Genomic DNA, 27983 nt, shown 5'->3' with positions numbered 1-27983 from the left:
ATGTCCCTGAGATGTCTCTTGTGTGTCTGCGCTTCCTGTGATATGTCCCTGAGACTGTCTCTTGTGTGTCTGCGCTTCCTGTGATATGTCCCTGAGCATGTCTCTTGTGTGTCTGCGCTTCCTGTGATATGTCCCTGAGATTGTCTCTTGTGTGTCTGCGCTTCCTGTGATATGTCCCTGAGACTGTCTCCTGTGTGTCTGCGCTTCCTGTGATATGTCCCTGAGATTGTCTCTTGTGTGTCTGCGCTTCCTGTGATAGGTCCCTGAGACTGTCTCTTGTGTGTCTGCGCTTCCTGTGATATGTCCCTGAGACTGTCTCTTGTGTGTCTGCGCTTCCTGTGATAGGTTCCTGAGACTGTCTCCTGTGTGTCTGCACTTCCTGTGATAGGTGCCTGAGACTGTCTCCTGTGTGTCTGCACTTCCTGTGATATGTCCCTGAGACTGTCTACTGTGTGTCTGCACTTCCTGTGATATGTCCCTGAGACTGTCTCTTGTGTGTCTGCACTTCCTGTGATATGTCCCTGAGACTGTCTCTTGTGTGTCTGCACTTCCTGTGATATCTCCCTGAGACTGTCTCCTGTGTGTCTGCACTTCCTGTGATAGGTCCCTGAGACTGTCTCTTGTGTGTCTGCACTTCCTGTGATAGGTCCCTGAGACTGTCTCTTGTGTGTCTGCGCTTCCTGTGATCTGTCCCTGAGACTGTCTCTTGTGTGTCTGCACTTCCTGTGATAGGTCCCTGAGACTGTCTCTTGTGTGTCTGCACTTCCTGTGATAGGTCCCTGAGACTGTCTCTTGTGTGTCTGCGCTTCCTGTGAAATGTCCCTGAGACGGTCTCCTGTGTGTCTGCACTTCCTGTGATATGTCCCTGAGACTGTCTCTTGTGTCTGCGCTCCCTGTGATATGTCCCTGAGACTGTCTCTTGTGTGTGTGCACTTTCTGTGATCTGTCCCTGAGACTGTCTCCTGTGTGTCTGGACTTCCTGTGATAGGTCCCTGATACTGTCTCCTGTGTGTCTGCACTTCCTGTGATATGTCCCTGAGACTGTCTCCTGTGTGTCTGCACTTCCTGTGATAGGTCCCTGAGACTGTCTCTTGTGTGTCTGCGCTTCCTGTGATAGGTCCCTGAGACTGTCTCTTGTGTGTCTGCACTTCCTGTGATATGTCCCTGAGATTCTCTCTTGTGTCTCTGCACGTCCTGTGATCTGTCCCTTAGACTGTCTCTTGTGTGTCTGCACTTCCTGTGATATGTCCCTGAGACTGTCTCCTGTGTGTCTGCGGTTCCTGTGATATGTCCCTGAGATTGTGTCTTGTGTGTCTGCGCTTCCTGTGATATGTCCCTGAGACGGTCTCTTGTGTGTGTCTGCACTTCCTGTGATATGTCCCTGAGACTGTCTCTTGTGTGTCTGCGCTTCCTGTGATGTGTCCCTGAGACTGTCTCTTGTGTGTCTGCACTTCCTGTGATATGTCCCTGAGACTGTCTCTTGTGTGTCTGCGCTTCCTGTGATATGTCCCTGAGATTCTCTCTTGTGTCTCTGCACGTCCTGTGATCTGTCCCTTAGACTGTCTCTTGTGTGTCTGCACTTCCTGTGATATGTCCCTGAGACTGTCTCCTGTGTGTCTGCGCTTCCTGTGATAGGTCCCTGAGACTGTCTCCTGTGTGTCTGCACTTCCTGTGATATGTCCCTGAGACTGTCTCTAGTGTGTCTGCACTTCCTGTGATATGTCCCTGAGACTGTCTCTTGTGTGTCTGCACTTCCTGTGATCTGTCCCTGAGATTCTCTCTTGTGTGTCTGCACTTCCTGTGATCTGTCTCTGAGACTGTCTCCTGTGTGTCTGCGCTTCCTGTGATAGGTCCCTGAGACTGTCTCTTGTGTGTCTGCGCTTCCTGTGATAGGTCCCTGAGACTGTCTCCTGTGTGTCTGCACTTCCTGTGATATGTCCCTGACACTGTCTCTTGTGTGTCTGCACTTCCTGTGATATGTCTCTGAGACTGTCTCTTGTGTGTCTGCACTTCCTGTGATATGTCCCTGAGACTGTCTCTTGTGTGTCTGCACTTCCTGTGATATGTCCCTGAGACTGTCTCTTGTGTGTCTGCGCTTCCTGTGATAGCTCCCTGAGACTGTCTCTTGTGTGTCTGCACTTCCTGTGATCTGTCCCTGAGACTGTCTCTTGTGTGTCTGCGCTTCCTGTGATAGGTCCCTGAGACTGTTTCTTGTGTGTCTGCGCTTCCTGTGATAGGTCCCTGAGACTGTCTCTTGTGTGTCTGCACTTCCTGTGATAGGTCGCTGAGACTGTTTCTTGTGTGTCTGCGCTTCCTGTGATATGTCCCTGAGATTGTCTCTTGTGTGTCTGCGCTTCCTGTGATAGGTCCCTGAGACTGTCTCTTGTGTGTCTGCGCTTCCTGTGATAGGTCCCTGAGACTGTCTCTTGTGTGTCTGCGCTTCCTGTGATAGGTCCCTGAGACTGTCTCTCGTGTGTCTGCATTTCCTGTGATATGTCCCTGAGATTGTCTCTAGTGTGTCTGCGCTTCCTGTGATATGTCCCTGAGACTGTCTCTTGTGTATGTTCGCTTCCTGTGATATGTCCCTGAGATTGTCTCTTGTGTGTCTGCGCTTCCTGTGATATGTCCCTGAGATGTCTCTTGTGTGTCTGCGCTTCCTGTGATATGTCCCTGAGATTGTCTCTTGTGTGTCTGCACTTCCTGTGATATGTCCCTGAGACTGTCTCTTGTGTGTCTGCGCTTCCTGTGATATGTCCCCGGATGTCTCTTGTGTGTCTGCGCTTCCTGTGATATGTCCCTGAGATGTCTCTTGTGTGTCTGCGCTTCCTGTGATATGTCCCTGAGACTGTCTCTTGTGTGTCTGCGCTTCCTGTGATATGTCCCTGAGCATGTCTCTTGTGTGTCTGCGCTTCCTGTGATATGTCCCTGAGATTGTCTCTTGTGTGTCTGCGCTTCCTGTGATATGTCCCTGAGACTGTCTCCTGTGTGTCTGTGCTTCCTGTGATAGGTCCCTGAGATTGTCTCTTGTGTGTCTGCGCTTCCTGTGATAGGTCCCTGAGACTGTCTCTTGTGTGTCTGCGCTTCCTGTGATATGTCCCTGAGACTGTCTCTTGTGTGTCTGCGCTTCCTGTGATAGGTTCCTGAGACTGTCTCTTGTGTGTCTGCGCTTCCTGTGATAGGTCCCTGAGACTGTCTCCTGTGTGTCTGCACTTCCTGTGATAGGTGCCTGAGACTGTCTCCTGTGTGTCTGCACTTCCTGTGATATGTCCCTGAGACTGTCTACTGTGTGTCTGCACTTCCTGTGATATGTCCCTGAGACTGTCTCTTGTGTGTCTGCACTTCCTGTGATATCTCCCTGAGACTGTCTCCTGTGTGTCTGCACTTCCTGTGATAGGTCCCTGAGACTGTCTCTTGTGTGTCTGCACTTCCTGTGATAGGTCCCTGAAACTGTCTCTTGTGTGTCTGCGCTTCCTGTGATAGGTCCCTGAGACTGTCTCTTGTGTGTCTGCGCTTCCTGTGATCTGTCCCTGAGACTGTCTCTTGTGTGTCTGCGCTTCCTGTGATAGGTCCCTGAGACTGTCTCTTGTGTGTCTGCGCTTCCTGTGATCTGTCCCTGAGACTGTGTCTTGTGTGTCTGCACTTCCTCTGATAGGTCCCTGAGACTGTCTCTTGTGTGTCTGCGCTTCCTGTGATATGTCCCTGAGACGGTCTCCTGTGTGTCTGCACTTCCTGTGATATGTCCCTGAGACTGTCTCTTGTGTCTGCGCTCCCTGTGATATGTCCCTGAGACTGTCTCTTGTGTGTCTGCGCTTCCTGTGATAGGTCCCTGAGATTGTCTCCTGTGTGTCTGCACTTCCTGTGATATGTCCCTGAGACTGTCTCTTGTGTGTCTGCACTTCCTGTGATAGGTCCCTGATACTGTCTCTTGTGTGTCTGCACTTCCTGTGATATGTCCCTGAGACTGTCTCCTGTGTGTCTGCACTTCCTGTGATATGTCCCTGAGACTGTCTCTTGTGTGTCTGCGCTTCCTGTGATAGGTCCCTGAGATTGTCTCCTGTGTGTCTGCACTTCCTGTGATATGTCCCTGAGACTGTCTCTTGTGTGTCTGCACTTCCTGTGATATGTCCCTGAGACTGTCTCCTGTGTGTCTGCGCTTCCTGTGATATGTCCCTGAGACTGTCTCCTGTGTGTCTGCGCTTCCTGTGATATGTCCCTGAGACTGTCTCTTGTGTGTCTGCGGTTCCTGTGATATGTCCCTGAGATTGTGTCTTGTGTGTCTGCGCTTCCTGTGATATGTCCCTGAGACGGTCTCTTGTGTGTCTGCGCTTCCTGTGATAGGTTCCTGAGACTGTCTCCTGTGTGTCTGCACTTCCTGTGATAGGTGCCTGAGACTGTCTCCTGTGTGTCTGCACTTCCTGTGATATGTCCCTGAGACTGTCTCTTGTGTGTCTGCACTTCCTGTGATATGTCCCTGAGACTGTCTCTTGTGTGTCTGCACTTCCTGTGATATCTCCCTGAGACTGTCTCCTGTGTGTCTGCACTTCCTGTGATAGGTCCCTGAGACTGTGTCTTGTGTGTCTGCACTTCCTGTGATAGGTCCCTGAGACTGTCTCTTGTGTGTCTGCGCTTCCTGTGATCTGTCCCTGAGACTGTCTCTTGTGTGTCTGCACTTCCTGTGATAGGTCCCTGAGACTGTCTCTTGTGTGTCTGCACTTCCTGTGATAGGTCCCTGAGACTGTCTCTTGTGTGTCTGCGCTTCCTGTGAAATGTCCCTGAGACGGTCTCCTGTGTGTCTGCACTTCCTGTGATATGTCCCTGAGACTGTCTCTTGTGTCTGCGCTCCCTGTGATATGTCCCTGAGACTGTCTCTTGTGTGTGTGCACTTTCTGTGATCTGTCCCTGAGACTGTCTCCTGTGTGTCTGGACTTCCTGTGATAGGTCCCTGATACTGTCTCCTGTGTGTCTGCACTTCCTGTGATATGTCCCTGACACTGTCTCTTGTGTGTCTGCACTTCCTGTGATATGTCTCTGAGACTGTCTCCTGTGTGTCTGGACTTCCTGTGATAGGTCCCTGATACTGTCTCCTGTGTGTCTGCACTTCCTGTGATATGTCCCTGACACTGTCTCTTGTGTGTCTGCACTTCCTGTGATATGTCTCTGAGACTGTCTCTTGTGTGTCTGCACTTCCTGTGATATGTCCCTGAGACTGTCTCTTGTGTGTCTGCACTTCCTGTGATATGTCCCTGAGATTCTCTCTTGTGTCTCTGCACGTCCTGTGATCTGTCCCTTAGACTGTCTCTTGTGTGTCTGCACTTCCTGTGATATGTCCCTGAGACTGTCTCCTGTGTGTCTGCGGTTCCTGTGATATGTCCCTGAGATTGTGTCTTGTGTGTCTGCGCTTCCTGTGATATGTCCCTGAGACGGTCTCTTGTGTGTGTCTGCACTTCCTGTGATATGTCCCTGAGACTGTCTCTTGTGTGTCTGCGCTTCCTGTGATGTGTCCCTGAGACTGTCTCTTGTGTGTCTGCACTTCCTGTGATATGTCCCTGAGACTGTCTCTTGTGTGTCTGCGCTTCCTGTGATATGTCCCTGAGATTCTCTCTTGTGTGTCTGCACTTCCTGTGATCTGTCCCTGAGACTGTCTCTTGTGTGTCTGCGCTTCCTGTGATAGGTCCCTGAGACTGTTTCTTGTGTGTCTGCGCTTCCTGTGATAGGTCCCTGAGACTGTCTCTTGTGTGTCTGCACTTCCTGTGATATGTCCCTGAGATTGTCTCTTGTGTGTCTGCGCTTCCTGTGATAGGTCCCTGAGACTGTCTCTTGTGTGTCTGCGCTTCCTGTGATAGGTCCCTGAGACTGTCTCTTGTGTGTCTGCGCTTCCTGTGATAGGTCCCTGAGACTGTCTCTCGTGTGTCTGCATTTCCTGTGATATGTCCCTGAGATTGTCTCTAGTGTGTCTGCGCTTCCTGTGATATGTCCCTGAGACTGTCTCTTGTGTATGTTCGCTTCCTGTGATATGTCCCTGAGATTGTCTCTTGTGTGTCTGCGCTTCCTGTGATATGTCCCTGAGATGTCTCTTGTGTGTCTGCGCTTCCTGTGATATGTCCCTGAGATTGTCTCTTGTGTGTCTGCACTTCCTGTGATATGTCCCTGAGACTGTCTCTTGTGTGTCTGCGCTTCCTGTGATATGTCCCCGGATGTCTCTTGTGTGTCTGCGCTTCCTGTGATATGTCCCTGAGATGTCTCTTGTGTGTCTGCGCTTCCTGTGATATGTCCCTGAGACTGTCTCTTGTGTGTCTGCGCTTCCTGTGATATGTCCCTGAGCATGTCTCTTGTGTGTCTGCGCTTCCTGTGATATGTCCCTGAGATTGTCTCTTGTGTGTCTGCGCTTCCTGTGATATGTCCCTGAGACTGTCTCCTGTGTGTCTGTGCTTCCTGTGATAGGTCCCTGAGATTGTCTCTTGTGTGTCTGCGCTTCCTGTGATAGGTCCCTGAGACTGTCTCTTGTGTGTCTGCGCTTCCTGTGATATGTCCCTGAGACTGTCTCTTGTGTGTCTGCGCTTCCTGTGATAGGTTCCTGAGACTGTCTCTTGTGTGTCTGCGCTTCCTGTGATAGGTCCCTGAGACTGTCTCCTGTGTGTCTGCACTTCCTGTGATAGGTGCCTGAGACTGTCTCCTGTGTGTCTGCACTTCCTGTGATATGTCCCTGAGACTGTCTACTGTGTGTCTGCACTTCCTGTGATATGTCCCTGAGACTGTCTCTTGTGTGTCTGCACTTCCTGTGATATCTCCCTGAGACTGTCTCCTGTGTGTCTGCACTTCCTGTGATAGGTCCCTGAGACTGTCTCTTGTGTGTCTGCACTTCCTGTGATAGGTCCCTGAGACTGTCTCTTGTGTGTCTGCGCTTCCTGTGATAGGTCCCTGAGACTGTCTCTTGTGTGTCTGCGCTTCCTGTGATCTGTCCCTGAGACTGTCTCTTGTGTGTCTGCGCTTCCTGTGATAGGTCCCTGAGACTGTCTCTTGTGTGTCTGCGCTTCCTGTGATCTGTCCCTGAGACTGTGTCTTGTGTGTCTGCACTTCCTCTGATAGGTCCCTGAGACTGTCTCTTGTGTGTCTGCGCTTCCTGTGATATGTCCCTGAGACGGTCTCCTGTGTGTCTGCACTTCCTGTGATATGTCCCTGAGACTGTCTCTTGTGTCTGCGCTCCCTGTGATATGTCCCTGAGACTGTCTCTTGTGTGTCTGCGCTTCCTGTGATAGGTCCCTGAGATTGTCTCCTGTGTGTCTGCACTTCCTGTGATATGTCCCTGAGACTGTCTCTTGTGTGTCTGCACTTCCTGTGATAGGTCCCTGATACTGTCTCCTGTGTGTCTGCACTTCCTGTGATATGTCCCTGAGACTGTCTCCTGTGTGTCTGCACTTCCTGTGATATGTCCCTGAGACTGTCTCTTGTGTGTCTGCGCTTCCTGTGATAGGTCCCTGAGATTGTCTCCTGTGTGTCTGCACTTCCTGTGATATGTCCCTGAGACTGTCTCTTGTGTGTCTGCACTTCCTGTGATATGTCCCTGAGACTGTCTCCTGTGTGTCTGCGCTTCCTGTGATGTGTCCCTGAGACTGTCTCTTGTGTGTCTGCACTTTCTGTGATATGTCCCTGAGACTGTCTCTTGTGTGTCTGCGGTTCCTGTGATATGTCCCTGAGATTGTGTCTTGTGTGTCTGCGCTTCCTGTGATATGTCCCTGAGACGGTCTCTTGTGTGTGTCTGCACTTCCTGTGATATGTCCCTGAGACTGTCTCTTGTGTGTGCGCTTCTTGTGATGTGTCCCTGAGACTGTCTCTTGTGTGTGTGCACTTCCTGTGATATGTCCCTGAGACTGTCTCTTGTGTGTCTGCGCTTCCTGTGATATGTCCCTGAGATTCTCTCTTGTGTCTCTGCACGTCCTGTGATCTGTCCCTTAGACTGTCTCTTGTGTGTCTGCACTTCCTGTGATATGTCCCTGAGACTGTCTCTTGTGTGTCTGCGCTTCCTGTGATATGTCCCTGAGACTGTCTCTTGTGTGTCTGCGCTTCCTGTGATATGTCCCTGAGATTGTCTCTTGTGTGTCTGCACTTCCTGTGATATGTCCCTGAGACTGTCTCTTATGTGTCTGCGCTTCCTGTGATAGGTCCCTGAGACTGTCTCCTGTGTGTCTGCACTTCCTGTGATATGTCCCTGAGACTGTCTCTAGTGTGTCTGCAATTCCTGTGATATGTCCCTGAGACTGTCTCTTGTGTGTCTGCACTTCCTGTGATCTGTCCCTGAGATTCTCTCTTGTGTGTCTGCACTTCCTGTGATCTGTCTCTGAGACTGTCTCCTGTGTGTCTGCGCTTCCTGTGATATGTCCCTGAGACTGTCTTTTGTGTGTCTGCGCTTCCTGTGATATATCCCTGAGACTGTCTCCTGTGTGTCTGCACTTCCTGTGATATGTCCCTGACACTGTCTCTTGTGTGTCTGCACTTCCTGTGATATGTCTCTGAGACTGTCTCTTGTGTGTCTGCACTTCCTGTGATATGTCCCTGAGACTGTCTCTTGTGTGTCTGCACTTCCTGTGATATGTCCCTGAGACTGTCTCTTGTGTGTCTGCGCTTCCTGTGATATGTCTCTGAGACTGTCTCTTGTGGACATGTACTGATACTGGGGGGAGGGAGGCTCAGAGGAAGAGAAGTACAAGAACACGAGGACATGCACTGACACTTGGGGGCGGGAGGCTCAGAGGAAGAGATGTACAAGAACACGACGACATGCACTGACACTGGGGGGAGGGAGGCTCAGAGGAAGACAAGTACTAGAACATGAGGACATGCACTGACACTTGGGGGCGGGAGGCTCAGAGGAAGAGAAATACTAGAACATGAGGACATGCACTGACACTGGGGGGAGGAGGCTCAGAGGAAGAGATGTACAAGAACACGACGACATGCACTGACACTGGGGGGAGGGAGGCTCAGAGGAAGACAAGTACTAGAACATGAGGACATGCACTGACACTTGGGGGCGGGAGGCTCAGAGGAAGAGAAATACTAGAACATGAGGACATGCACTGACACTTGGGGGCGGGAGGCTCAGAGGAAGAGAAATACTAGAACACGAGGACATGCACTGACACTGGGGGGAGGAGGCTCAGAGGAAGAGATGTACAAGAACACGAGGGCATGCACTGACACTGGGGGGAGGAGGCTCAGAGGAAGAGATGTACAAGAACACGAGGACATGCACTGACACTGGGGGGAGGGAGGCTCAGAGGAAGAGATGTACAAGAACACGAGGACATGTACTGACACTGGGGGGAGGGAGGCTCAGAGAGAGATGTACAAGAACATGAGGACATGCACTGACACTGGAGGCTCAGAGGAAGAGATGTACAAGAACACGAGGACATGTACTGATACTGGGGGGAGGGCGGCTCAGAGGAAGAGAAGTACAAGAACACGAGGACATGCACTGACACTGGGGGGAGGGAGGCTCAGAGGAAGAGAAGTACAAGAACACGAGGACATGCACTGACTCTGGGGGGAGGAGTCTCAGAGGAAGAGATGTACAAGAACACGAGGACATGCACTGACACTGGGGGAGGAGGTTTTAGAGGAAGAGAAGAACAAGAACACGAGGACATGCACTGACACTGGGGGGAGGGAGGCTCAGAGGAAGAGAAGTACTAGAACACGAGGACATGCACTGACACTGGGGGGAGGAGGCTCAGAGGAAGAGATGTACAAGAACACGAGGACATGCACTGACACTGGGGGGAGGAGGCTCAGAGGAAGAGATGTACAAGAACATGAGGACATGCACTGACACTGGGGGGAGGGGGCTCAGAGGAAGAGATGTACAAGAACACGAGGACATGTACTGACACTGGGGGGAGGAGGCTCAGAGGAAGAGAAGTACAAGAACACGAGGACATGCACTGACACTGGGGGGAGGGAGGCTCAGAGGAAGAGAAGTACAAGAACACAAGGACATGCACTGACACTGGGGGGAGGAGGCTCAGAGGAAGAGATGTACAAGAACACGAGGACATGTACTGACACTGGGGGGAGGAAGCTCAGAGGAAGAGAAGTACAAGAACACGATGACATGCACTGACACTGGGGGGAGGGAGGCTCAGAGGAAGAGAAGTACAAGAACACAAGGACAAGCACTGACACTGGGGGGAGGAGGCTCAGAGGAAGAGAAGTACAAGAACACGAGGACATGCACTGACACTGGGGGGAGGGAGGCTCAGAGGAAGAGAAGTACAAGAACACGAGGACATGCACTGACACTGGGGGGAGGAGGCTCAGAGGAAGAGATGTTCAAGAACACGAGGACATGCACTGACACTGGGGGGAGGAGGCTCAGAGGAAGAGATGTACAAGAACATGAGGACATGTACTGACACTGGGGGGAGGAGGCTCAGAGGAAGAGATGTACAAGAACACGAGGACATGTACTGACACTGGGGGGAGGAGGCTCAGAGGAAGAGATGTACAAGAACACGAGGACATGTACTGACACTGGGGGGAGGAGGCTAAGAGGAAGAGAAGTACAAGAACACAATGACATGCACTCACTGGGGGGAGGGAGGCTCAGAGGAAGAGAAGTACAAGAACACAAGGACATGCACTGACACTGGGGGGGGGAGGCTCAGAGGAAGAGATGTACAAGAACACGAGGACATGCACTGACACTTGGGGGCAGGAGGCTCAGAGGAAGAGAAGTACAAGAATATGAGGACATGCACTGACACTGGGGGGAGGAGGCTCAGAGGAAGAGAAGTACAAGAACACGAGGACATGCACTGACACTGGGGGGAGGAGGCTCAGAGGAAGAGATGTACAAGAACACGAGGACATGTACTGACACTGGGGGGAGGAGGCTCAGAGGAAGAGATGTACAAGAACACGAGGACATGTACTGACACTGGGGGGAGGAGGCTCAGAGGAAGAGATGTACAAGAACACGAGGACATGTACTGATACTGGGGGGAGGGCAGCTCAGAGGAAGAGAAGTACAAGAACACGAGGACATGCACTGACACTGGGGGGAGGAGGCTCAGAGGAAGAGATGTACAAGAACACGAGGACATGCACTGACACTTGGGGGCAGGAGGCTCAGAGGAAGAGAAGTACAAGAACACGAGGACATGCACTGACACTGGGGGGAGGAGGCTCAGAGGAAGAGATGTTCAAGAACACGAGGACATGCACTGACACTGGGGGGAGGAGGCTCAGAGGAAGAGATGTACAAGAACATGAGGACATGTACTGACACTGGGGGGAGGAGGCTCAGAGGAAGAGATGTACAAGAACACGAGGACATGTACTGACACTGGGGGGAGGAGGCTCAGAGGAAGAGATGTACAAGAACACGAGGACATGTACTGATACTGGGGGGAGGGCGGCTCAGAGGAAGAGAAGTACAAGAACACGAGGACATGCACTGACACTGGGGGGAGGAGGCTCAGAGGAAGAGATGTACAAGAACATGAGGACATGCACTGACACTGGGGGGAGGAGGCTCAGAGGAAGAGATGTACAAGAACACGAGGACATGTACTGACACTGGGGGGAGGAGGCTAAGAGGAAGAGAAGTACAAGAACACGACGACATGCACTCACTGGGGGGAGGGAGGCTCAGAGGAAGAGAAGTATAAGAACACAAGGACATGCACTGACACTGGGGGGGGGAGGCTCAGAGGAAGAGATGTACAAGAACACGAGGACATGCACTGACACTTGGGGGCAGGAGGCTCAGAGGAAGAGAAGTACAAGAACACGAGGACATGCACTGACACTGGGGGGAGGAGGCTCAGAGGAAGAGATGTACAAGAACACGAGGACATGCACTGACACTGGGGGGAGGAGGCTCAGAGGAAGAGATGTACAAGAACACAAGGACATGTACTGACACTGGGGGGAGGAGGCTCAGAGGAAGAGATGTACAAGAACACGAGGACATGTACTGACACTGGGGGGAGGAGGCTCAGAGGAAGAGATGTACAAGAACACGAGGACATGTACTGACACTGGGGGGAGGAGGCTCAGAGGAAGAGAAGTACAAGAACACGACGACATGCACTGACACTGGGGGGAGGGAGGCTCAGAGGAAGAGAAGTACAAGAACACAAGGACATGCACTGACACTGGGGGAGGAGGCTCAGAGGAAGAGATGTACAAGAACACGAGGACATGCACTGACACTTGGGGGCAGTTGGCTCAGAGGAAGAGAAGTACAAGAACACGAGGACATGCACTGACACTGGGGGGTGGAAGCTCAGAGGAAGAGATGTACAAGAACACCAGGACATGCACTGAGACTGGGGGGAGGGAGGCTCAGAGGAAGAGATGTACAAGAACACGAGGACATGCACTGACACTGGGGGGAAGGAGGCTCAGAGGAAGAGAAGAACAAGAACACGAGGACATGCACTGACACTGGGGGGAGGGAGGCTCAGAGGAAGAGATGTACAAGAACACGAGGACATGCACTGACACTGGGGGGAGGAGGCTCAGAGGAAGAGATGTACAAGAACACGAGGACATGCACTGAGACTGGGGGGAGGGAGGCTCAGAGGAAGAGATGTACAAGAACACGAGGACATGCACTGACACTGGGGGGAAGGAGGCTCAGAGGAAGAGAAGAACAAGAACACGAGGACATGCACTGACACTGGGGGGAGGGAGGCTCCGAGGAAGAGATGTACAAGAACACGAGGACATGCACTGACACTGGGGGGAGGAGGCTCAGAGGAAGAGATGTACAAGAACACGAGGACATGCACTGAGACTGGGGGGAGGGAGGCTCAGAGGAAAAGAATTGCAAGAACACGAGGACATGCACTGACACTGGGGGGAGGGAGGCACAGAGGAAGAGAAGTACAAGAACACGAGGACATGCATTGAGACTGGGGGGAGGGAGGCTCAGAGGAAGAGAAGTACAAGAACACGAGGACATGCACTGACACTGGGGGGAGGGAGGCTCAGAGGAAATGTGAGGAAAAATTACTTCACAGAAAGGGTAGTGGATAAGTGGAATAGCCTCCCATCAGAGGTGGTAGAAACAATTTAAACGCGCTTGGGATATGCATAAGAATGTCCTTGAGAGATGTAAGGAGCGAATAGGGTTGAAGTCAGAGGGATATATGAAAGGGGCAGACTAAGATGGGCCAAATGGTTCCTATCATCAAATTCTATGTTTTATGTTACATACACTCCCCATTGCCAGGGTTGGGTATGTAATGTGTTATTAGGGGCATTACGGTGGGGCACAATGTGTTATAAGGCGCATTATGGTGTGTAATAAGTAGGGATGTGCAGGCTCGGTTCTACTCGGTTCCGTTCGGTTCTTTTTACCGGATCTTATTGGGTTTCAGCTGTCACGAGTTTTGGATAGCCAATAAGATTCGGTAAAAAGAACCGAACGGAACCGAGTAGAACCGAGCCTGCACATCTCTAGTAATAAGGGCATTATGGTGTGGCATAATTTGTTATAAAGGGCATTACGGTGTGGCTTAATGTATTATAAGGGCATTACGGTGTGGCACAATGTGTTATAAGGGTATTACGGTGTGGCACAATGTGTTATAAGGGCAATATGGTGTGGAATAATGTATTATAAGGGCATGACGGTGTGGAATAATGTGTTATAAGGGCATTATGGTGTGGAATAATGTGTAATAAGGGCATTACAGTGTGGCATAATGTGTTATAAGGGGCATTACGGTGTGTTATAATGTATTATAAGGGCATGACGGTGTGGCATAATGTGTTATAAGGGGCATTAGTGGATCACAAAACAACACAGGTTTTTTTTTGGATGGGGCGTCATAAACTTTTTTGGCAGGGAGGGGGGGGATCAAAATTTATAGTTACACCACTGGCGGTTGTGGGTGTTGGACCAGACTGTAGTGTCACTCACTGACACTGTCCTCCCACTCGCCACGCCCCTGCAATCTGCAGAGCTAGCTTTCTCGCACGATGTTGATGTCATCATCTCGTGAGTCTCTCTCCTTGCCGGGCGGTGGGCAAGGAGGACTGGGAGGGGCTCAAGTGTTACAGGAGCAGCATACAACAGTTAGCAAGAGAGCAGCTGCTTCCGTGAGTCTGAGACACAGGTGGTGACTGTCTGTGATGTGAGTGAAAAACTTGCCGCCTCCATGATGAAACTGATCATTAATAATTTATCAATATAATATGGCCATTAATTTTATATATATATATTTATATACATATATACTATATTTTGTGATGATGGGGTAATTAGCTCGGTAGATGGGTGCCAGTGGTGCAGTGATTAGATGCTAAACCAGGGTCCTACACAGCTTTCAGGTAAATAAATGGAATGGTGCTTTACTTTTCAGCATGAATTGGGTGCAACACAAATGAACAGAAAATAATAAACAGCCTAGCCCTTTTTAGGGCATCTAACTCACTTCTTGACCCCTGACTATAATGGTGCAGTTAATCTGCAGACACAGTCTCTCAGCGTCAAAGTCCCAGTCCTGCCACTCACAGGTATTCTCACAGGCTCCAGCCTGCTCACGTTCAGGCTCCTGGTCTGTTTGCAGTCTCACAATCTGCTTCCAGCGCAGTGACATACACAGTCTTTCTTGGTGGCCTTCCCTATCTCCTCCAGGTATAGGCTCTGGCCTCCCCAGCCTGCAGCCTAGCTGCTTCAATGTATACAGTCTTTAGAGTTTTTCGGTCCTCCCTGCCTCCTGCAGGTCTGGACTCAGCCCCCTGGCCCCCAATGGCCTCCAGGCATACTGGGCTTTGTAGCTGCCAGTCCTACCTGGACTGATTCCACATGCAGCCTGACTGTAGGTCTGCCTCATTAGCACTCACCTGAGCTCTCTCCAGAAGGCAGCCATTAGGTGTGGCCAAACGTAGTAATTTTATACTGTGTGGGTGGACCTCTCCTGCCCCACACAGAAAATGCTGCTCACCAGCGCCATCTCTGGTGATACTGCCACAATATATATACACATAGAGTAACCTATATACACTATGTAAATATATGTGCATATACTCTGGTTGAGACCTGAGTTGGGGGGGTCCCTTAAAAATCTTGCTATGGGGCCCACACAGTTCTAGTACGCCCCTGAGTTCACCCCCAGCTGGGCACTGTCCTCCCCCACCCCCACCCCCTCCTCTGTAATTGCTGTCATTTGTTCAACTTGTTATTTGTTTTTTATATTTTCTCACTTTCAACACTATTGTGTTGTATTATACCAGTGGTCGGGGAACAGGGGTAAATTACCCCACATGGGGTAAAAATGAGATTCCTGGGGGTAATGGACGGACAGCCGGCATGCATATGAATCATTCTATAATGATTCATATGCATGCCCGGCTGTGCCGCAGGGAGGCTCTAAGCCGGACGCCCTCTGAGATGCTATCACCAGCGGGCGCCCGGCTCCTTCCCTGCAGCGCCGCGTTAGCCGGAGGCTGGAGTTCTCTTCTGAACTAAAGCTTCCGGCTCTCTCCATGCTCACTATGGGTCATGACGTCTCTCCCATAGTTCCGAGGAGCAGCCGGTAAGTGTAAGTGTTTTTTTTTGTACAAGCGGCACTACAGGGGCATTATATGGGGGCACTACTACAGGGGCATTATATGGGGGCACTACTACAGGGGCATTATATGGGGGCACTACTACAGGGGCATTATATGGGGGCACTACAGGGGCATTTTATGGGGGCACTACTACAGGGGCATTATATGGGGCACTACAGGGGCATTATATGGGGGCACTACTACAGGGGCATTATATGGGGGCACTACTACAGGGGCATTATATGGGGGCACTACTACAGGGGCATTATATGGGGGCACTACAGGGGCATTTTATGGGGGCACTACTACAGGGGCATTATATGGGGCACTACAGGGGCATTATATGGGGGCACTACTACAGGGGCATTATATGGGGGCACTACTACAGGGGCATTATATGGAGGCACTACAGGGGCATTTTATGGGGGCACTACTACAGGGGCATTATATGGGGCACTACAGGGGCATTATATGGGGGCACTACTACAGGGGCATTATATGGGGGCACTACAGGGGCATTATATGGGGGCACTACTACAGGGGCATTATATGGGGGCACTACAGGGGCATTTTATGGGGGCACTACTACAGGGTCATTATATGGGGGCACTACTACAGGGGCACTATATGGGGGCACTACTACAGGGGCATTATATGGGGGAACTACTACAGGGACATTACTACAGGGGCATTATATGGGGGCACTACTACAGGGGCATTATATGGGGCACTACTACAGGGGGATTATATGGGGCACTACTACAGGGGCATAACTATGGGGGCACTACTACAGGGTCATTATATGGGGGCACTACTACAGGGGTATTATGTAGGGGCACTACTACAGGGGCACTATATGGGGGAACTACTACAGGGGCATTATATAGGGGCACTGTATGGGGGCACTGCTACAGGGGCACTACTATGGGGGCACTACTACAGGGGCACTATATGGGGGCATTATATGGGGGCACTACTACAGGGGCATTATATGGGTACACTACTACAGGGGCACTACTACAGGGGCACTATATGGGGACAATACTACAGGGGCACTATATGGGGGCACTACTACAGGGGCATTATATGGGGGCACTACTATATGATTTCCTTCCTTTCAAATCAAGTGGGTAACGTCGGCGTATCTATATATATTTTGAGGTAAAAGGTAAAACAGTTCCCTGACCCTTGTATTATAGTCAGTTCGCTTTTATATGTTTTCAATGTGCTCATATTATGTATGAGACTAACACTCTATTGTATATTAGATATTATGTACCCCCACATTGTATATTAGAGGTGATGTACCCCCACATGGTATATTAGAGATGGATGTACCCCCACATTGTATATTACAGATTATGTACCCCACATTGTATATTAGAGGTGATGTACCCCCACATGGTATATTAGAGATGGATGTACCCCCACATGGTATATTAGAGATTATGTACCCCCACATTGTATATTAGAGGTGATGTACCCCCACATTGTATATTAGAGATGGATGTACCCCCACATTGTATATTACAGATTATGTACCCCACATTGTATATTAGAGGTGATGTACCCCCACATTGTATATTACAGATTATGTACCCCCACATTGTATATTAGAGGTGATGTACCCCCACATTGTATATTACAGATGGATGTACCCCCACATTGTATATTACAGATTATGTACCCCAAATATATTAGAGGTGATGTACCCCCACATTGTATATTATAGATTATGTACCCCCACATTGTATATTAGAGATGATGTACCCCCATATGGTATATTAGAGATGGATGTACCCCCACATTGTATATTAGAGATGGATGTACCCCCACATTGTATATTAGAGATGGATGTACCCCCACATGGTATATTAGAGATTATGTACCCCCACATTGTATATTAGAGGTGATGTACCCCCACATGGTATATTAGAGATGGATGTACCCCCACATTGTATATTAGAGATGGATGTACCCCCACATTGTATATTACAGATTATGTACCCCCACATTGTATATTAGAGGTGATGTACCCCCACATTGTATATTAGAGATGGATGTACCCCCACATGGTATATTAGAGATTATGTACCCCCACATTGTATATTAGAGATGGATGTACCCCCACATTGTATATTACAGATTATGTACCCCCACATTGTATATTAGAGGTGATGTACCCCCACATTGTATATTAGAGGTGATGTACCCCCACATTGTATATTACATATTATGTACCCCCACATTGTATATTAGAGGTGATGTACCCCCATATGGTATATTAGAGATGGATGTACCCCCACATTGTATATTAGAGATTATGTACCCCGACATTGTATATTAGAGGTGATGTACCCCCACATTGTATATTACAGATGGATGTACCCCCACATTGTATATTAGAGATTATGTACCCCCACATTGTATATTAGAGGTGATGTACCCCCACATTGTATATTAGAGATTATGTACCCCCACATTGTATATTAGAGGTGATGTACCCCCACATGGTATATTAGAGATGGATGTACCCCCACATTGTATATTAGAGATGGATGTACCCCCACATTGTATATTACAGATTATGTACCCCCACATTGTATATTAGAGGTGATGTACCCCCACATGGTATATTAGAGATGGATGTACCCCCACATGGTATATTACAGATTATGTACCCCCACATTGTATATTAGAGATGGATGTACCCCCACATTGTATATTAGAGATGGATGTACCCCCACATTGTATATTAGAGGTGATGTACCCCCACATGGTATATTAGAGATGGATGTATCCCCACATTGTATATTAGAGGTGATGTATCCCCACATTGTATATTGATGTGATCTCATTGTTGATATTGTGAATGTGAAGGAAACCTCTGACAATGAGACCAAAGAGCATTGTAAGAAAATAAAGATAAAGGGCCTCATTCAGAGCCGGACGCTATTTGCGCTTGCTCGTTCAGAATAAGGGGTGGCTATTCAAATGAACCGTTCGCTCTTTGCGGTCTGTTGACGCCTCTAGGTCTGAACGAGCGAACAAAACATGCGGTCATTTTTTGGGAAACTACGCCCCCCTGGCCGCTCGCATCCTACGTCATGTCTGCTATTTATTAGATTAATCGAGTACATCGACCAGGGTATGAACTGTTCGCTATTCTTGTGGTTGGTTTTTCCTACCGCAATCTTGCGAGCAGTTCTGACTATAAAATAACCCAGTGACGTGGTCAATGGCGCTGCTGTATTAATTATGCACACCCATAAAACGCCCGTTTTGTCCTTTAAGCACGCCTGCGTTCTGATCTCCACTCCCCGTTTTCAAGCACCTTCCCCTGTTACCACCCACATACGCCTCCTCCTGTCACTCAAAATAGCAGGCATTCGCTATTTAGCGAACAAACGATCTTCGGCCGCACTGACTGGTTCGCGCATGCGTATTACGATCCGTACGCATGCGCAGTTGTGCAAACATCGCTCAGAACGACCGAGCGGCCGCTTACGAGCGGCTCTGAATGAAGCCCAAAGACATCAAATTTCAGTAAGATGGCCAGTCCCCGCTGAGGAAAAGCCTCCCCACAATATGATGCTGCCACCCCCATACCTCAGTGTTGGGAGGGGTTTTCTGAGGAATGGGCAGAGTTAGGTTGCGCCACACATAGCGTTTTGAATTGGGGCCAAAAAGCTAAAATTTGTCTCCATTTTTTTTGGAGTCTATCGAATAAAGACCATTAATGCGGCCCGTGCTCCAATGAATTAATGCGAATACATTATTGTGACAGAAAGGTGAAACAATGTAAATCAGCTGTCGGGCGTTTTACCTAAGGGGAGAACATTGTTACATTGTGTGATGCTGCTACATTGTTACATTGTGTGATGCTGCTACATTGTTACATTGTGTGATGCTGCTACATTGTGTGATGCTGCTACATTGTGTGATGCTGCTACATTGTTACATTGTGTGATGCTGCTACATTGTGTGATGCTGCTACATTGTGTGATGCTGCTACATTGTGTGATGCTGCTACATTGTTACATTGTGTGATGCTGCTACATTGTGTGATGCTGCTACATTGTTACATTGTGTGATGCTGCTACATTGTTACATTGTGTGATGCTGCTACATTGTTACATTGTTTCATATTTTTGTATAATTATACTTACCATGCACCCTAATATTGTTCACTAAGTGTTAGGTGGGCCCGCACTGGACACCCTGCGCCCACATTCTTCAATACCTGGAAAAATGGCGCAGCAGCCATTTTACTGGATATTTGTGCAGTACAAAAATCATCGTGAAAATGGGCGCCACGCCATTTCACCGGAGACCTACTCCTTTGTGCCGCTGTGTGACTCTAGACCCCTCTGACCCTTCCAGTGGTCTTACTGCACCTCCCCACCCCCCTTCCCAGCGCCTCTTATTCTATCACCTCTTACTCTAGTTGCCTCAGTCCTATGTCCATAATGTCCTTCCCTGTTATGTCTTCTCTCTCAGGTTATCTATTCCTCGATTCTCTATCAGACGGCAGTTTGGACGGTTACCACAACCGTTTCTGCGATTACGCTCCTGGCAGCTTCTCAAACCCTTGGCAAAAGCTGGAATCCGCCCAACCACCCGAGTCAGCAAGGTGAGTGACCCCGTGTGTCCCGGGTGAGTCTTGTCTAGGAGATACAACAGTCCTGGAAAGACGTCTCATTTCAGAGGAGACCAAGCTGTTTGCAACTCAGGAGAAGGGAGAAGAGATGACTGGGAATATAGTCTTTGTATTGTATGAGGCTCATTAGGTTGCTGTGTATATTATATGGTGGTCACTGGAAAGCTCTTTGTATTGTATGATGGTCACTAGGCAGTTATTAGGTTGCTCTCTGCATTGAGTGGTGGTTGCTGGGATGCTCCTTGTACTGTACTGTGGTCATTAGCTTGCTGTCTGCATTGATTGGTGCTCACTGGGATGCACTTTGTATTGTACAGTAGTCAATAGGTTGCTCTCTGTATTATATGGTGGTCACGAGGATGCTCCTTGTATTGAATATCAGTCACTAGAATGGTAGACAGAGTCCTTGTCATTTATTTTTTATGTTACAACGCAAGGACAAATATGAAACTAGTATGAGTTTAACAGTGGACGAGGCCTTAGTAAGAATCATCTATTATATGGTGACCAGACTTTATTGCATAATATCACTCATTTACCAAATGTGTGTACATGAACCGCTTGTGTCCTGGCTCTGCCTACTTGTTTGCTGCAGCTACGCATGCTGACGTTATCTCCACCTACTGTCACAGGCTCCTCCAGCAGATGCTGTGACTCCACCATGTTGCTTTGACATTTATTGCTAGCATACCGTTTTGCTCACACCACCTACTTTGGTGTTGCCCCTGTAGTTCATTTATACTTGCATACATGAGGCCAGTTTTCACATTTTCTGGGACCACATTAATGCTGGGTACACACTTGCTGATGTGTACCATGATGACATGTCGGCATCAGTGACTGTCATATAATAGAGAGAGCATCAGTGACCACTAATAGTACAGTGAGCATCAGAGATAGCCATATTATACAGGGAACATCACAGTGACTACCATATAATAAATACAGATGGCATTAGTGACCCCCATATAATGCAGAGAGCATCAGTGATCACCATGTACTACAGAGAGCATCAGTGATCCCCATATAATGCAGAGAGCATCAGTGACTGTCATATAATACAACGTCCACCAGAGACTTCCATATAATGAAGAGAATATCACAATGAGCAACATATAATACATAGAGCATCAGTGATTGTCATATAATACAGAGAGCATCAGTGACCACTATATAGTACAGTGAGCATCAGAGATAGCCATATAATACAGGGGACATCACAGTGACTACCATATAATAAATACAGAGGGCATCAGTGACCCCCGTATAATGCAGAGAGCATCAGTGATCACCATGTACTACAGAGAGCATCAGTGATCCCCATATAATGCAGAGAGCATCAGTGACTGCCATATACTGCAGAGAGCATCAGTGACTGCCATATACTGCAGAGAGCATCAGTGACTGTCATATAATACAATGTGCACCCAAGACCTTCATATAATGAAGAGAATATCACAATAACCAACATATAATACATAGAGCATCAGTGATTGTCATATAATACAGAGAGCATCAGTGACCAATATATAGTACAGTGAGCATCAGAGATAGCCATATAATACAGGGAACATCACAGTGACTACCATATAATAAATACAGAGGGCATCAGTGACCCCCGTATAATGCAGAGAGCATCAGTGATCACCATGTACTACAGAGAGCATCAGTGATCCCCATATAATGCAGAGAGCATCAGTGACTGCCATATACTGCAGAGAGCATCAGTGACTGTCATATAATACAATGTGCACCCAAGACCTTCATATAATGAAGAGAATATCACAATAACCAACATATAATACATAGAGCATCAGTGATTGTCATATAATAGAGAGAGCATCAGTGACCACTATATAGTACAGTGAGCATCAGAGATAGCCATATAATACAAGGAACATCGCAGTTAATGCCATATATTACATACAGAGAGCCTCAGTGACCCCCCGCATATAATGCAGAGAGCATCAGTGATCACCATGTACTACAGAGAGAATCAGGGACCACCATATAATGCAGAGAGCATCAGCAATCACTATATAATACAGAGAACATCTGTGACCATCATACAATACAGAGTGCATCAGTGACTGTCATATAATACAGAGAGCATCAGTGACCACTATATGGTACAGTGAGCATCAGGTATAGCCATATAATACAGGGAACATCACAGTGACTACCATATAATAAATAGAGGGCATCAGTGACCCCCATATAATGCAGAGAGCATCAGTGATCACCATGCACTACAGAGAGCATCAGTGATCCCCATATAATGCAGAGGGCATTAGTGATTGCCATATAATACATAGAGCATCAGTGATTGTCATATAATACATAGAGCATCAGTGATTGTCATATAATACATAGAGCATCAGTGATTGTCATATAATACAGAGAGCATCAGTGACCACTATATAGTACAGTGAGCATTAGAGATAGCCATATAATACAGGGAACATCACAGTGACTACCATATAATAAATATAGAGGGCATCAGTGACCCCCATATAATGCAGAGAGCATCAGTGATCACCATGTACTACAGAGAGCATCAGTGATCCCCATATAATGCAGAGAGCATCAGTGACTGCCATATACTGCAGAGAGCATCAGTGACTGTCATATAATACAATGTGCACCCAAGACCTTCATATAATGAAGAGAATATCACAATAACCAACATATAATACATAGAGCATCAGTGATTGTCATATAATAGAGAGAGCATCAGTGACCACTATATAGTATAGTGAGCATCAGAGATAGCCATATAATACAAGGAACATCGCAGTTAATGCCATATTTTACATACAGAGAGCCTCAGTGACCCCCCCCATATATTGCAGAGAGCATCAGTGATCACCATGTACTACAGAGAGAATCAGGGACCACCATATAATGCAGAGAGCATCAGCAATCACTATATAATACAGAGAACATCAGTGACCATCATACAATACAGAGTGCATCAGTGACTGTCATATAATACAGAGAGCATCAGTGACCACTATATGGTACAGTGAGCATCAGATATAGCCATATAATACAGGGAACATCACAGTGACTACCATATAATAAATATAGAGGGCATCAGTGACCCCCATATAATGCAGAGAGCATCAGTGATCACCATGTACTACAGAGAGCATCAGTGATCCCCATATAATGCAGAGAGCATCAGTGACTGCCATATACTGCAGAGAGCATCAGTGACTGTCATATAATACAATGTGCACCCAAGACCTTCATATAATGAAGAGAATATCACAATAACCAACATATAATACATAGAGCATCAGTGATTGTCATATAATACAGAGAGCATCAGTGACCACTATATAGTACAGTGAGCATCAGAGATAGCCATATAATACAGGGAACATCACAATGACTACCATATAATAAACACAGAGGGCATCAGTGACCCCCATATAATGCAGAGAGCATCAGTGACTGCCATATACTGCAGAGAGCATCAGTGACTGTCATATAATACAATGTGCACCCAAGACCTTCATATAATGAAGAGAATATCTCAATAACCAACATATAATACATAGAGCATCAGTGATTGTCATGTAATAGAGAGAGCATCAGTGACCACTATATAGTACAGTGAGCATCAGAGATAGCCATATAATACAAGGAACATCGCAGTTAATGCCATATTTTACATACAGAGAGCCTCAGTGACCCCCCCCCATATATTGCAGAGAGCATCAGTGATCACCATGTACTACAGAGAGAATCAGGGACCACCATATAATGCAGAGAGCATCAGCAATCACTATATAATACAGAGAACATCAGTGACCATCATACAATACAGAGTGCATCAGTGACTGTCATATAATACAGAGAGCATCAGTGACCACTATATGGTACAGTGAGCATCAGATATAGCCATATAATACAGGGAACATCACAGTGACTACCATATAATAAATAGAGGGCATTAGTGACCCCCATATAATGCAGAGAGCATCAGTGATCACCATGCACTACAGAGAGCATCAGTGATCCCCATATAATGCAGAGAGCATCAGTGATTGCCATATAATGCAAAAAATTTCAATGACTGTCTTATAATACAACGTGCACCAGAGACCTCCATATAATGAAGAGAATATCACAATGACCAACATATAATACATAGAGCATCAGTGATTGTCATACAATACAGAGAGCATCAGTGACCACTATATAGTACAGTGAGCATCAGAGATAGCCATATAATACAGGGAACATCACAGTGACTACCATATAATAAATACAGAGGGCATCAGTGATCCCCATATAATGCAGAGAACATCAGTGATCACCATGTACTACAGAGAGCATCAGTGATCCCCATATAATGCAGAGAGCATCAGTGACTGGATTATAATACAATGTGCACCAGAGACCTCCATATAAATGAAGAAAATATCAGTGACCAACATTTAATACAGAAAGCATCAGTGACCACCATATAATACAGAGTACCAAAGAACACCCTCTAATAAAGAAAACACCACAGTGACCAACATATAATACAGAGAGCATCAGTGACCCCTATATAATACAGAGAACACCATGTTAACTGCCATACAATACAGAGAACATCAGTGACCAGTCACTGCCTTATAATACAGAGAGCATTAGTGGCCCTCATATAATACAGAGAGCACCACAGTGATCACCATACAATACAGAGAACATCAGTGACTACCATACAATAGAGAGCATCAGTGACTGTCATATAATGCAGAGATCATTCCTGACTGCCATATAATACAGATAGCATCAGAGACCTCCATATAATGAAGAGAACATCACAGTGACCACTAATTAATACAGAGAGCATCAGAGACCACCATCTAATAAAGAGAATATCACAGTGACCACCATATAATACAGAGAGCATCACATTGACTGCCATACAAGGGCTGTGACACCTGCTCAGAGCAATTACAGTCTGTGAGAAGTTGAACAGTGTATTTTCATCTTGTAATGTAACTATATTTAGTTACCTATGCCCAGAGAAAAGAGATGATGAGAAGATGGGGGGGGGCATGAATGAAAGGGAACATTTTATCTTGTGGAGTGATATTATTGTGTGGGTGGTAATTACATCCAGGGGCCATGAGAAGATCAGCAACAGGTGACAATGCAGCCATAACTGAGCTCAGAGGAAATGGGTGCCCAAACTACAGCATCACATCTGCCAGCCCTATCCGTCACTTATGCCAGGCAGGATAATGAGGCAGAATCGATAGAGCCCCAGTGGGCAGTTACCTGATTTTGCTGCATGTGGCTCTTGCCATCTCTCTAACGCAGAGGACACTACACCGTGATATGGGCATGCTGTCATAATAAAGAATCTGTATAATAAACCCCAACAACATGCTTTCTAGATAAGGTTCTTAGTATATGTTTGTACAAAGATGTTTGCCCACCTACCATGTCATGGTGAGCCTCATTAGGTGGCTCCCCGACACCCCTAATACACATTAAATACAGGTGTACAGCCCAGCCCCCCTCTACTTTCTCTGTGTATGTGTGTATGTAAGATACTGTCACAAACTGCACTACCTGCTACAGCTGCAGGGTCACTTACCTGGTTCCTCGCTCCATGACCTGGCTCCGTGACAGACTTCCTCCTGCTGCAGGGTCACTTACCTGGTTCCTCGCTCCGTGATCCTCCTCCGTGACAGAATTCCTCCAGCTGCAGGGTCACTTACCTGGTTCCCCGCTCCATGATCTGGCTCCGTGACAGACTTCCTCCTGCTGCAGGGTCACTTACCTGGTTCCCCGCTCCATGATCCGGCTCCATGACAGAATTCCTCCAGCTGCAGGGTCACTTACCTGGTTCCCCGCTCCATGATCCGGCTCCGTGACAGAATTCCTCCAGCTGCTGGGTCAATTACCTGATTCCCCGCTCCATGATCCGGCTCCGTGACAGACTTCCTCCTGCTGCAGGGTCACTTACCTGGTTCCCCGCTCCATGATCCGACTCCGTGACAGAATTCCTCCAGCTGCAGGGTCACTTACCTGAATCCCTGCTCCATGATCCAGCTCCGTGACAGACTTCCTCCTGCTGCTGGGTCACTTACCTGGTTTCCCGCTCCATGATCCGGCTCCATGACAGAATTCCTCCAGCTGCAGGGTCACTTACCTGGTTCCCCGCTCCATGATCCGGCTCCGTGACAGACTTCCTCCTGCTGCTGGGTCACTTACCTGGTTCCCTGCTCCATGATCCGTCTCCGTGACAGACTTCCTCCTGCTGCAGGGTCACTTACCTGGTTTCCCGCTCCATGATCCGGCTCCGTGACAGACTTCCTCCAGCTGCTGGGTCACTTACCTGGTTCCCCGCTCCATGATCCGGCTCTGTGACAGACTTCCTCCTGCTGCAGGGTCACTTACCTGGGTCCCCACTCCATGATCCGGCTCCGTGACAGACTTCCTCCTGCTGCAGGGTCACTTACCTGGTTCCCTGCTCCATGATCCAGCTCCGTGACAGACTTCCTCCTGCTGCAGGGTCACTTACCTGGTTCCCCGCTCCATGATCCAGCTCCGTGACAGACTTCCTCCTGCTGCAGGGTCACTTACCTGGTTCCCCGCTCCATGATCCGGCTCCATGACAGACTTCCTCCTGCTGCAGGGTCACTTACCTGGTTCCCCGCTTCATGATCCGGCTCTGTGACAGACTTCCTCCTGCTGCAGGGTTACTTACCTGGTTCCCTGCTCCATGATCCGGCTCCATTACAGACTTCCTCCAGCTGCAGCTTCTTCTCATCTCCTGCAATCTCCCAGGCTTCCACATGCAAAATTCCCTCCAGTGCTGACTGCTGGGCACAGCCATGACAGTCTGGATCAGGTGACCGGATCTCTACCAACAGGAGAACAGTGGGCCTGATTCAGAGCTGAACACTCTGACCAGAGCGCTCGCTCTGAATCAGGGCCCTCCTACCTGTTTTTGGAGCGTCCTCATGGATGCTCCCATAGCTGTGGGTTACCACCCACAGCTATAGCGAGCGTCCATGATGATGGTCGCGATGGTCAAGACCATCTTGACCATCGGGCTTGCGACGAGACCCTGCCGTAGGGTCTCGCTGCCGCAAGCCCAGGAGTGATTTTGGCTCTATCAGAGCCAAAATCACTACCACTGACATCACTAGTGATGTCAGTGGGGTCGGACTCAGACGGTAGGCGTTCCCATGGGAACGCCTTCGGCTGGCAGCCACGCCCCCGGAACGCCCACCAAAGGGGGCGTGCTGTCAGTCACCATTGACAGCACGCCTCCTTTGGTGCGAGACCCCGAGCGACGTATTCCTCGTTGCTCGCCGGGTCTCGCGCATGCACATGACGGAGCTCCCTCCGTCGTGCGCATGCGCATTCGCCCAACATCGAACCGCTAGCGAGCGACCTTTGCTCGCGAGCGGGTCTGAATGACCTCCTGTATGCGGTCACATGACACCTGTAACCAATCTCTGCAAACCCAGGGGTATATAAGGATTCTCCCTGCACACAGCATTTGCCAGTGCAATGTTGTCTTCAGCCCAGCTGTAGAGGCATTAGAGAGAGCTCCTGTGGATATTTTATCTTACTCCTGTGCAGATCTCTATCTTGCTGCAAACCTGGCTCCAGTATCCGGCGACCAAGTGTTCTGGTGCCAATTTGGTGGTGATCCAGCTATCCGGTTCCAGTCCGATAACCAGTAACATACCAGTGGGAAGGGGGTGGCTGGGCTGTGCTGGAATAGGAGGTG

The 27983-nt window shown here is 48.5% G+C and overlaps 1 protein-coding gene across 1 annotated transcript in view; it reads left to right on the top strand.

The window, feature by feature from the left end:
• The window catches only part of LOC148453336 (phosphatidylserine decarboxylase proenzyme, mitochondrial-like), a 485622-nt gene that overhangs the window by 48608 nt on the left and 409031 nt on the right, over positions 1–27983 (top strand). The window contains exon 3 of the mRNA XM_088462260.1: positions 20068–20200. Within this exon, the coding sequence (XP_088318386.1) occupies positions 20068–20200 (133 nt within the window). The remainder of the gene's footprint in view (positions 1–20067; positions 20201–27983) is intronic.

The sequence above is a fragment of the Taudactylus pleione genome, unplaced genomic scaffold (assembly GCF_031769625.1).
Source record: "Taudactylus pleione unplaced genomic scaffold, aTauple2 ptg001176l, whole genome shotgun sequence".
Taxonomy (NCBI): domain Eukaryota; kingdom Metazoa; phylum Chordata; class Amphibia; order Anura; family Myobatrachidae; genus Taudactylus; species Taudactylus pleione.
The sequence above is the reverse complement of the archived record's forward strand: the minus strand, read 5'-3'. Positions and strand labels throughout refer to the sequence as shown.